Here is a 13,167-nt window from a genome sequence, read left to right on the forward strand (position 1 = left end):
TTGCGGTTCCGGAGGTATGCTCCCCCGGGAAAATTTTTAGACTGATTGACTCCCTAAAGTGTCATTTCCGTGTATTTTGAGTCACTCGGACAAGGGGTTGACCGATTTCCGTAAAACGGTGAAAACCGGTCTGGATCCGCGCCTGGGGACCTCAAGCATCAGATCGGAGTTTGAGTACGAGAACGACTTTTCAAACCTAGTGCTTATGCTTTTGATTATCACATTCCAGACCAATATCGTATCGATAGTCTGGAAGTTTAACTTGATTGAAATTCGAAAGTCGTACTCGTACTCCGAACTGCAGGTTCTGAATAGCAGACGTTTGGTCCCAGGCTTTGTTCTCGAAAGACTGGTAATGTAATTTTTTTTAAGATGTTTTCATATTGTTGATAGAAGAGTTAAAACTGTCTTGAAGTCTGGAAAAGGAACAGAACAGAACTGTACCAGATTTTTAACATTGCGATCAGTTTTTGTGCATCACAAATGAATAAACAATTTTAGAAATTAAAGAAGGACATTCAGTATTAGTTTTGTTTGTTCTCTCCCTCCCTACCCCTCCCCACGTCTCTCTTCTTGTCTTCCGCGTCCCCTCCCGAGCCCGACCTTGAGCCCGAACCCGTCAAAATTTGGCCAGCGGAAGTGCTATTAGATAATGAGATCACGTGCCTTCAATGTGAAGCAAGATGGCGGCCTCGTCCTCCCTCTTGTTATTGAGTGGTTTTATTTCACTTTTAGCGTGTTCATACGCGGAATCTTCCTTTCCAGTACCTGTATTTATATGGTCCAAGGATAGGTAAGTGATACTATCGTCGTTTTTTAGCGATAGGTAGTAGGATTTAGTAAAAGTTGTTCGATGGAATTCCTTGAGAACCTGTCAGTTTCTTGGTACAGTGAAAGCTTATTATGGGAAGACAGCTGGTTTGAAGCAAAATCAAAATAGTTTGGGAAACATTTGATACACGCAAGTGCTTTTGAGAAAAGTTTACTGCCTATCACTTTCATGTATGTGTTTTTGTGATTTTGTAAACGTTATTCTTTATAAACATGCTTCTTATGATTATTGCCAAAAAATTATGTGCGAATTAAGTTGCTGTTAGAAGACTTTCTTGTTGCTTTAAATTAGTAAGCAGTATTAATTTTTATATGTGTCCTCACTGTTTGATCCTTGAATAAAAAAGAGAGAAGAGAACCTTTTTCTAGGATGAGAAAAAAAACATTGATGTAACTAAAGAAAAGAGTACAACTTTTCTACAGTTGTTATTATTGCCAGTAAAAGGGAGGGGAGAAATGTCGATAAAGATTGACTTAGGCAATGTCATGTGTACAGTGAGAAAAATGTGAAGTACTACAGCCAATTTCAGCGCAGTGTGTAGATCGCAGTTTTTCACAACATCATTTGACCGTCGATCATTGGACCAATGCAAGGCAATCATGGAAGTGGGGATAAGAATTTTTTGTTTGAATTTAGCTCTTTTATATAGCAAAGGCATTTTTAAAAATTTTGAGAGGGCACATAAACTTTAATTTTAAGCGTTCTGCATTTGTCAAGCGGATGAAACTGAACAGTTTATTGATCTTTGCAGAAAATTAATTTCATACAAAGCCAAGACTGCCAGACAACAGTTGTGCCACATATTTACAGCTTGCTGAGCATATTTTATTATTGTGCCTTTTGTTTTTATGGTGTTTTGTTCCCATGGTTCAGCAAAGCAAAGCCATTTCTGACAAATTAACTGCATAAAGGTTTAATCTGCTCCATTTAAAATAAAGTAAAGAGTTGTCGCTGTGGAATAAAATTTATTTATCGCCAGTAAACTAGGAAGAATGATTGACAGGGTAATGACTTTCAAACACCTGGGTCTACATGTACACACTGCAGTAAATCGGCTGTAGTTTCTTGTGGCCTGGTATGATGATAAGTCAAGATACCTCACTAAAAGATTGGGAATTGAGATTGTGCTGAAATGTGTATCAGTGGATTTGTTGTGGTTCAATTTTACGCTTAATACAATTTGTTATTTTCCCTTGTTTAAGTTTATGGTAATAATTATATGTTAATGAATATAGAACAAAGAAAAATACCAGATTGTACCAGGGGTAAAATTTAACCAAATCGATTTATATTTGCAACCCAGCAGCTTAGCAATTGAGACATCAATTTATATCTGTAGAAGGATGAAGACCTGTACCTTTTATATAGTTTAAGATATAGATACTGTCGATTGCATCTACCTGTGAACGCACGCGCTAAAAACATGTTTTCAAATGAGGTCAAACTTCAGCGTTTTAGGTGTCAAACTTTGAAGTTTAGCAGACCGTAATGGCAACTTCCGCGCCGAAAGTTCAACACATTCCAGTTTCAAAATGGCAGAGAGATTAGATATTGAGACTTCTTCTGAGAAACTGATGCTGATCTGTGTCGATATGCATACACAGGTTCACTTGAATCATTTTTAAGGTAAAGTTTCGAACTTTCGCCCGTGCTCAGTGTTTATGGTGAGTATTTTGAGTGCAAAAGTTTGCGTTATGGTCTGCTAAACTTCAAAGTTTGACACCTGAAACGCTGACGTTTGACGTCATTTGAAAACATGTTTTCAGCGCGTGCGTTCACAGGTAGATGCAATCGAGGGTAACGAAGCATCTGCTTAGTCAGGACCTTATAGACTCAATAGCTGGAGTAAGGTACACAAGACTTCACTTTATAGCTGGGGTGGCATGTACATGTCGGTAGCTCAATGAGAAAATAGTTGTTTTAATAATTACCATCAAGCCACCAAAATACTAAGTCAATATGATAGGGTTACAGTGTAGGAACAGTTTTATTTTTAAGAAAGTTTACAAAAATCAATTTTATTATTTTTTTTACATCATCAACAGTAATGTGAATAGTGCTTCTCCAGTACTGGCAGGACACACAATAAAAGGAAGAGATTTCAAAGAGAAATACCTAAGTAAACTTTTTGATGCACCTCAAATTGTTGGTGTGTTTCTACAGGATAGGGTAAGTAGCTATGCATGCTGTGCAATGTCAGTGATCATCACAGAATTTCTCTTACTATACGTTTTGCATGCGAACTCTGAAGTTCAACCCTAACTAACGATTGGGTTTTTCACTGCCATCAATTGATATTATGACGACAATCAACAAAATAAAATCCAGTTCTTATATTGCAGTTAAATGTATCACCAGTTTTTTTTTGTTTTGTTTTTTTCAAAAACTTCTCTAACTGATAAAAATTGAGTTTTCTAATCAATGAAATATCCTGTCTGGACTTATTAAAAATAGTTGTTTTTTTTTTTTCAAACAGTTAAATGTCATTGCTGAACATTGAACCTCTCAGATCCATTAAATATAAATGCCATTTGTATTGATCAACATAAAAACAATAATAAAGCCTATAATATATATTGCTAGTACATGTATCTGCCTTGTAAATACCATGGCCATAATACAAAATATGCTCCAGAGGACATGCCTGTATCAATAATTATTCTAAGTTCCCAGTTTGGTATTTTGTTTTTTCAGCTAAGTATAGATGATTTCAGTCGCTATGGTGATGCATACAGTGCTGGAAACCATGGGGCTGCTTTTTCCAACCTTAAAGTTGCTATGGAAACTGCCAACTCGTCAGCTGTTCTCCCTTCAGTAGAAGTTTCATCATCTGGTGGGAAGTCTGATGAATTAGTACAGCTGATCAGAGAACTGACCAGTGGCTTGGTTAAGGAGTTCAGTCCAGAAGGTAACTTGACTAAGAATAAATTATGTGGTTTAAATTTGTTTTGGGTTTAAATTTTCCTTTGTTTCTTATTCATTATGATAATCTAAAATAAAAGCAAACAAGTCAAACCAGTTGGTATTTTTTTTTATTCAAAATAGAACCCCAATAGGCTAGTTTCAATAACTCTGTCCTGATCCCAAAAAGGCGTGAAGTCAAGGTTAAAGGATATAAAACAAAAGAAAATTTTAAATTACATATGTCAACCCTCCAAGTTTATTTTTTTAGTGGCCATTTGGCCACCAACTACTCAAGTTTGGTCGCCAGTGAAAAAATTTTAGTCACCAAATTAAGCTTATGCTTTCAATCTTTCCTCCCAATTTTAGTCGCCAGGCTGGCGACCTTGGTTCAAATTTAGTCGCCAGCTCCAAAATTTTAGTCGCCATGGCGACTAAAATGGTCTTAACTTGGAGGGTTGTATGTATATTACTATTCCCCTGAACCTCGACTTTATTCTTTTGTTTGCGATCAGTTGAGCGTAATTCAAAACTAGCCGTTTTGGTCCATGTGTTCTTCTGGTAGAGGGTAAACATTGGCAAAGGTGTAGATCAATGACAACTATACAAATTGAAATAAAATGTTCTTAATTGCTTGTGACTTGTGTACAGGTGTTAACAAAGGGGAAAGTGTATGGTTTCATTTTTAACATAATTTTGATGGTAACAGGAACCAATACCTTACAATAGTTTTTATGACATTTTGCACCCTTTTCTTCTCGGCAGAATCTGGCAAGTTTGATATTTCAGAGTTTTCCTTGGACAAGGGAAAGACCAATGTGTTCATCTTTCATTTGCATCCAGCATCTTCAAGGTTTGTGTTTGTTTTAAAACAAATTTTGTCATTTAATTGAAAGGAGTTCAAGTTTTATTTTTAATTAATTTAATGTTGTATTTAGGAAAAAATCTAACAATAAAACATATTGATTTTTTGTTACACTTGGTAAATTTTCATGCAGCTTGAATTCTGTCAAAATTGCAAGGCAAGATCAACAGAAAATTGCATAGTATAGCATCTTATGGGATATCTAATCTTCCAGTACCTGTCCTAAGCAGAACTCTTATATCGTACCTAATAAGTAGTAAGATTTTCTGGCTGTTTGTAGTTACTCACTGTTATGTTGTTTTCTTAACTTTTCAGCACCCCTGCAGAGATTTTTGCACAGAATGGTAGGTTGAAAGATGAAACTTTCAGTGACTTCTATTTTTTTTTTTGTCAAGTTACTAAGACAGCTACATGACTTTTGTACATGTACTACAGTGAAATTGGTACAGAGATTAAGAATTAACCCACTGTTGCTTTTTAGATAAGGTGATTGGTGCGATATCTCATCAAATCTCATCAACTGACTTGCCGTATTCTTGCATTTTGACTGCAGCAGCCCCTAGTGAGGTGAGGGTACAAAATAATAAGTTATTCAAATTTGTGCAAGGTGAAGTAGCAAAATGGATAAAGGGTTCCAGAACTTTGAGTTTTGAGGCAAGGAGTGATTAAGGAATATTATTCTTACAGGTCAAATCCCACTGCTCTCACCAAAAGTGCAGTTCCAGAAAATATCCTCCCCACCCCTTGGAAGGTTATTGGAAATTCTGACCGGGCTCCATTGGGGGAGGGGGGGGGGCTCCAAATCCAAAATTGGAGTTTAATGCATTAAACCTTCCACGGGAGGGGTATGGATGTTTTCTACTAATTTGTCTTGTAAGGTAGCTGACTTGTTGGGTTTTTTGTCCTGAGACCTTCCTCTTATCTAGAACACTGGGATAGTTCATTTAGTTTAGGAGCCCCAAGGCTCGACAAAACTCCCGTCCGGTTGTCCGGCACAAGTAAATTTTCCTGCCGGGCAAGTGCCTTTTCATGCTCACTTGCCCGGCGGGCAAGGGCCCTGGCAAACCAACAATTAACTTAATTTCTAAAACAACGATTTTCAAACAAAACTTACAGCAAATTTAAGGCTCACTTGTCATGGTTATTTACCGTAATCAAAGCTTATACAATCAAGTAGGATTTTAAAAATAAGCATGCAGGCTACTATGAACAAGGCTTCATGACAGTGATAAATTTATCGTTCGCAAGCCTGTAAGATCATCATTTTTGGTTTTAATTTTCCATAGAATCCGCCACCAAAAAAGTTTGGTAAAATAACAATTTCCCATGAACTGTTAATAAGTTTGAGAACCTGAGCAAGGGGGGAAAGTGCCTGGGCAAGCACAATTTGAGAGGTACTTGCCCCATGGGCAAGCTGGAATTCAAGTTTTTTTCGAGCCCTGAGCACTGACTGAAGTCATTGTTTTGTGTTCTTGATCAAGACACTTTTCTTTTACAATCTCTCTCTTCACCTAGGAGTATGGATTTCTTTGAGTATCTATAAAAATACTAGTCTAAGAGAATTTGTGACCAGGGTTTGTTTGGGTCATGGAAAACCTGGAAATTCCTGGAATTTTAGAATTTCATTTTCCAGGCCTGGAAAATCATGGAATTTAAGTGTGGGTCATGGGAAGTCAGGGAAAATGGTATTGATTGTACAAAGTAAATTAGGCAGGTTATTTTTTGTGAGCAAAAGGGTAAAATCATACATATTTTTTCAAGAAAAATGGTCAAATTTGTGTCATGGAAAACTATGAAAAGTCGTGGAAAACGTCATGGAAAGTTATGGAATTTCAAAAGCTCAAAAGAGTATGAACCCTGTGGACTAACATCCCTTACAGGGAGAGTAGCAATGCTCGTAGTCACTTATTTTTAACTGGAGTTATTTGACATCTGGGAGAGCTGGATGTACACAAAGGCTAGGCTAATCCTAGTTATTTTCTTTCTTTCAAGGCCATTTATGAAAGACGGATGTCAGAAGAAAGGTCAACCATGGCACATGACAGACTGCGCAGAGCTGTAGAAGAAAATAACAACACTTCTGTAGATGCAGATGCAATTTCTTTCAATGGCAGTATGTTTGCCAATGGTGGATGTGTCCTTCTGTACTCGAAGGGATTTATTTTCAAATTTGCAAATGTTTCAGTTGATGTCTTTAATGAGACAGGGTTGACATATGCTGTTACTCCAGTGTGTAGCAATACCACAGACAGGTATGCACGACCATATATCTGCAGATATGAGTACAGGTAGTAGGCCTTTTAGGGGAATTTCATATTTTGTATGTATGAGGAGCCATTTCTCTAGTTCCCACCTGGCTTGACCAATTGATAAAATCAACAATAAATTTTGTTTATTGATGACACCTATTTTGCTCAGTATAATGCGAAGATTTAATGTGGCCAAAAAAAGTTTTGGGGGTTGTAATGTTCCCAGCATATATTAGATGCATGTTATTGTTGTTCCTTACATGTACAAATACATGTCTCTATGAGGGTTTTCTTTTAAAGGCATTTGGTTTTTGCCCTTTTCTAACACCATTGCTATACATGTATACTGTAGTATTATTATTCATGTGTCAATTAATTTTTGTCCTTCTCTTGATAGCATTATGATTAGTTTCAAGACACCAAAGATAAACAAATTAGATCTGAGGTAAGAATCAAATAATTATAATTGCAATATGGATGAGTAAGATGTGTGTGAAATTAAATAAATAAATTAAAAGGAAAAGGAAGAACGACGTTTGTCGAAACCTCAGTATGGCCACACATCTAATACTGTGTTTGCACTTAGCTAAAAAATGTTTTGTCTAATCTTCTTTATAATGGAAAACTAAACTACACTTATTGTGTGAAATTTTGCTGTTGAAGCAAAGAAAGTATGGCTGTAACAACACTTATTATTATTTATACCCTCTCTTTAATGTTGAGTGTGTATGATTATAACAATGAGGATTTGCAAGCCCTTCTCAAACTTTTTGCAGGAACTAAAGCCATTTCTGGTTAACCAAGATCATGTACATGTATATAAGACATTTTTCAGGGAAGGTCTAATAGAAGGGTGTTGATTTGTGGATCTGGTCTGAAATAGTGGAAGAAAATTTAGGTATTTCAGCCTTAAATAGGGTAAGGGTTTCAAAATGTGGGCCACCCCCTTGCTGCCCCACCCCCCCCCCCTCCCTGCCCCCCCAAAAAAAAATCTTGGAAGATCCCCAGATCAATTTATATAATTATTTTTCAATAGATTTAATACATGAAATTCTCCCAACTGGTCCCATGAGAAATGTATGGAGACTAGTTAAGAGAATTAATATGTTGTCATTAGGACTGAATAATGGTTAATACCAGACACAAATTTTCCTAACAAGTACAGTGTATTTTTTGAAATACATGTATACTGCAACCAGCAAGGAAATTTGTATGTTTATTTACAGATGCAACTGTAACATACAAGGCCAGGTTGTTCAAAAGCCAGTTAACACTAACCCAGGGTTTAAAGTTTATTGAGGGTTCAATTTCTCCCATATAAAAGTGTTTTCTAGTTTAGAATCATCCTCAGTCATGACAAATAAATGAAATGAGACACTGTGAATCCTGGCCCCTGAAAAAAAATTCAGTGGCTCAGGTGGGACTCGAACCCACGACCTTCGGGTTGCATGACCACTGCTCTACCATCTGAGCTACAGAGCCACAGATGGGAACAGCGCGTGAGTGAATCCCATATGAACTTACATGTGAACAGGAGTTTCCTGCAATGAACATGTGAAACATGTATTACATGTGAAGAACTAATAAATGCGGATGAACAGTGTTTCGATTCTAGTTTAGAATCATCCTCAGTCATGACAAATAAATGAAATGAGACACTGTGAATCCTGGCCACTGAAAAGTGTTTTCATTGATTATGTTTTGTAGATTTTAAGATGAGTCAACGTCAAAACTGGAGGAAGAAAATATAAACAAAAAACCTCGCTGAAAAGTTAAAAAACTGAAATTAATTAGCCAAATGGTGCTTTGAACAGCCCAGCCCAGCCCAGCCCAGATCTTTACCATGCATTCAATCTTTGATTTTGTTCTTTTTGTAATTATCTTTTCAAGCTTTTCCTTCAATGCCAATGATTCAGATGATGAGTGGAAATGCACAGAGGCTGGTTTGGATGTTGATGGTACATTTGATGGGAAGAAGATTAAAGAAAAACTTTCATACAAATGCAGTGACACACTGTCTGGTCCCTCCATATATTCATACAGTTGTATCACCATGAAATTAAAGAATAATGAAAGCTCAATAAGTTTCAAAAATTTTCAGGTGAGATTGTACATTGAATAGACCACAATATTATTTCTAATAGCTGCCATGATGGTTTTCGTATAATAATGCAAATTAGCCACCTTGTCTGCCCATTAGCAAACATTAAAATGATGCCTTTTCAGTTAAGAGTGAATTATCTGTGCCAAAATCACATTTCAGAGCCTAATTAAGTAATAATGATTTTATTATTACACTTTTGTAAAAGCACTGAAACTGCATTAACCTGAGAATATTCACCTCAATATTAAAACCAAAGAATAACTAAGAAAAAAAAAACATTTCAGACATAACAAAAAACCAGCTGGAATTTATCAATTTAGGCTTGTTTGCCCCCTCAGAAATCACGTGCCTAATAATTATCACTGCATTATAATGTGAACACAAACATGGTGGCTATCGTGAATAAGGCTTGCAAGTGTAGGGCATGTGTTGGTAAAGGTAACGGGATCGAGTGACGAGAGATTTGGACGGGTGCACCAGATGGGTGGGCAGGTGATCTGTGTTCTGTGACAATGTTGAGCTTGTTTGTTGCGAGCTGATTGCAATGACCAGAGTACCGGTAACCAGCAACATATAGTTAAGTAACAAGTGGAACTCTGGTGGTTACCAGCTTGTTTTGAAAACCCTGAAACATAACATATTTTCTCCTTCCAAAATCAATACACCATCCAGCAGTCAGTTAATGAGATTAAGGAAATTCATCAACTGGGGGATATTGTCTTGATGTGCTACATGTACATGTACCAAATTCTTGTAACTTACCTTGAAGAAGATTATGTCAAACAGTAAAGGGAATCTGGATTTGGAACTTGCGAGTTTTCATGTGGCTAAATATAATTTAGGCAAAGTTAAACTCGAGCGGAGCTGGCCAGCGGTCTCCGCCTTTGCTGCACGTGGCCTTCGGGGTGGCCCTTGGGGGTTTTTCAGGGGCCTCACGTTGTTGTGTTTGCAATCAGCATTGCCTTCGCATTATTGCCTTGCTTGCTTTGCTAAGTGCTGATCGTATCGGATCATTCGCTAAATATTTTTGCTTCCTCCCAAACCCCCCCCCTTTTTGGGGTAGCGGACAGTACCGGTAGTTTGTTTCTGTGTCAGGTAGGTATAACCATAGGTAAGTATCTCCACTGAGTTTACTCAGTGTGACGGTGTCGGTTAGTGGCTGCTGTTTGGGTGGTTCCCGCTGCCAGGGTTGCCATGGATACCTCCTTTTTATGCTGCTTGCAGCTGGCCCCCCACTAACCTTTCAGGCACCAGCTCCCAAAGCTCATCATTAGCGATGAGTTTAAACTGTATTCATGTCATCCCTTGTTACTTCCTTGTTGACATAATATTTGCTAAAACAATTCATTTGATTGTTTGCAGGTTCAGCCATTCCACGTCAAAAATGGTACCTTTGAGTATGCATACGATTGTGCAGGTTTCTTCACAATTCCCATTTTCATGGGACTGATCACAGCTGGTATTCTCATACTCATTCTGTTTGGTGGTGTGCTAGCAATGTTCAGCTTGACCACAATGGATAGGTTTGATGATCCTAAAGGTCCTAGCATCCATATTCCAACTGGTTAAACAAGAATATGGGCCTTGTTGTTTAATTATGTAAATGAGATCTAATGACAATTACATGAAATGCACCATACCTGTGCCACTCAATAATGGTTTTGGTTAATTTTTGGAAACTTACCAATGGAATAGGTTATGCTCTGTATAAATTAATGTTATTGAACAAGCCAAGTTTTGTTTTGGGGAAAAATACTGCATTTATTTTTGCAAAGGACCACAGACACTATTCACCATTATAGTTCACCACTAAATTTTCTCCGATTCTGATTGGTTTAAATTGATCACGTGACGCGATAGTGCCCTCCCGCCGGAGGGCACTATCAGCCCATAGTGCCCGCCGAAGAAAAATGCCTGGATCGATAGTGCCCGCCCGTGACTTTTTTGTAAACAAGCGTGCCTGCAGACAAAAAAAAAAAAACAAATTCACTGCATTTAGTGGGTTTTTTGTCTGGTTTTGTTTCGTTTGTTAAATTTCGGCTTTTAATTAAATTTTTCATCCTCAAAAGTAAAAGTAATTCACGATGCTGGTTTTTGTATGGGCGTGCGGAAGAAAATTTAGTGGTGAACAATAAAGACAATAGAGTGTTTCTGTCTCGGAACTATCGGTCTGATAGTTGCCCCTTGGAAATTTGATGTTCTTAAAACTAGCATATTAGCATATTAGCTTCGCTTCTCGGGCTAATATTTGTTTTAAGAACATCAAATTTCCGCGGGGCAACTATCAGCCGATAGTTCCTCGACAGAAACACTATTGTTAAAATATGAACTGAAGGAGGAAGTTCAGTTACCATAGGTTTTATTGTATGGCTTTTTTGAAACTTTGCTATTAATGCATCCATATTTAGCATTGTGATACTCTTTTCTGTTATGCAACAGTTTGTCTTACAGTAATAAGTGATTCTGTTATGTACAACCTGAAATTGAATGAAAACTCTAAATGTTGCTGTAAAACTATTCTGTTGTCACAAATTAATTAAAAATATTTTTGAGTGGTGATAGGTGTGGGCTGTTTCACAGTAAACTGTTTTAATTTGGGCAATTTGTTGCTTTGGATGGTAATTTGAATGTAAAAGGAAAATATTTTCTTTGTAAGGTGACTGCATCAGATTTTTCTGTTGTTTTAATAGTTTGTGGAGGTGTAATTAATCGAACTTGCATTGTAGTTAGGGTGGTATGTTGAATGAAGTATTCAAACAAGAAAATTGTGAAGTTGACTTTATATTTTGAGACTGCTTAATTTTTTGTAACAAAATGTAGTTTTTTTTAGTCAAACTGGCTTACCAGCTAATATATGAATTCATACTAGTGCTTTGAATAGGCCATTTCCGAGTAACCCTTTGCCTCTGTTTCAAAACGAGTCTATGTGCGAAACCATTCAAATCAAAATGAGTTTGATTTGCATGAAAATGGACCTGTAGGTGAAACTTATTTTCATATGAATGGTTTCACACGTAAACTCGTCTTGAAAGACAAAGGGTAACTCGGAAATGGCCTATTCACAACCAGTTACACAGTTATCAACATTCATCTGCAAAGTAAAAAAATATGAAGTTTTAATAATTGAATTGAGGTTTTCTCTCCCCTAATAACTTGTGTTGTTTTAGCTTTTAATTATGCACTTGTGAAGGTGACACTGATGATTATCAAATATGTCTAACCCAAGATTCTACCCTTAACAGTGGTGGATCCACAGGAGGGGAGCGAGGAGCCTGAGCCCCCAGTTTTGAGGTCGGAATGCCCCTCCTCTTCTCCCCCATTCTCGTCCCCATAGCCCTTTCGTTTCTCTTAGCCGGCTTGGCACGAGAAAACGGAGGGCTCTGGGGACATAGGATTTTTGAATAAATTCGAATTTTTTTGATTGGCTGTTTGGAACAAAGAATTCCTAAACGGAAGTCGAAAACGTAACGACTCTCTCATACATTCTTTTGAAACGTCATGACTGCATACATGAAGACCGGAAGTCCTAGAATCTAGGACTGGAAATCCTGTGTCCCCAGAGCCCTTTGTTTCCTCGTGCCAAGGCCCAGCCGGCTAAGAGAAACGAAAGGGCTATGGGGACGAGAATGCCTCTCCCCCACCCCAACTAGGTCACTTCTCTTTTACTCTGGGTCCCCACCTCATATACATAGCTGGATCTACCACTGTTTTATATCAGAGGCTACAAAACAGTCCATAAGTTGCTGGGAAAAAAGTGGTTGAGCGAATGCATACAGTAGAGTGTGCATGCCACCGAGCGAAAAGATAAAAGTAAGGGCCTAGGGAAAGCTGAGGTTCTGTTCCCTTAGGCGTTCCCTTTGATGATGGTTATTTTGCAACTTCTTTTGGCGGGAAAGGAGGCCTGGGACTGTTTTGTAGTGTATTTATAGTTTCTTAAAGGTGCCTTATATATGTGACTTTTTCCTTGTAATAAGATCAAAACTATGTATGTCACAGAATGTGAAGAAAATAAAAGAACTCTTGATTTAAACATAGCAGTCTGACGCCTTCATTGTTATTGATATCACAAATCAGTGTAGTCTTTTAAATCAATTTTAGAAAGTTCTGAAACTCCCAATGTGTGTCTGTGTATGTGTCTTTTTTCTTTCCAATCTCTTTTTATCCATCAGGGCCCAGTTGTTTAAAGGAAGGATAAAGATATCCACAGGATAAACCA

At 37.5% G+C, this 13,167-nt stretch overlaps 1 protein-coding gene across 1 annotated transcript; it reads left to right on the forward strand.

Moving 5' to 3' along the window:
* Positions 1 to 667: 667 nt before the first annotated feature.
* Positions 668 to 12,985, forward strand: LOC144653382 (V-type proton ATPase subunit S1-like). The gene is made up of 10 exons (XM_078513360.1): positions 668 to 793; positions 2,878 to 3,001; positions 3,527 to 3,740; positions 4,499 to 4,586; positions 4,914 to 4,942; positions 5,080 to 5,165; positions 6,591 to 6,850; positions 7,245 to 7,292; positions 8,738 to 8,948; positions 10,314 to 12,985. Exons 1-10 carry the CDS (start codon positions 684 to 686, stop codon positions 10,518 to 10,520), a joined length of 1,377 nt encoding a protein of 458 aa, XP_078369486.1. The 5' UTR covers positions 668 to 683; the 3' UTR covers positions 10,521 to 12,985.
* The last annotated feature ends 182 nt before the right edge of the window (positions 12,986 to 13,167 follow it).

The sequence above is a fragment of the Oculina patagonica genome, chromosome 5 (assembly GCF_052425735.1).
Source record: "Oculina patagonica isolate OP01 chromosome 5, crgOcupat, whole genome shotgun sequence".
In the NCBI taxonomy this organism is placed as follows: Eukaryota; Metazoa; Cnidaria; class Anthozoa; order Scleractinia; family Oculinidae; genus Oculina; species Oculina patagonica.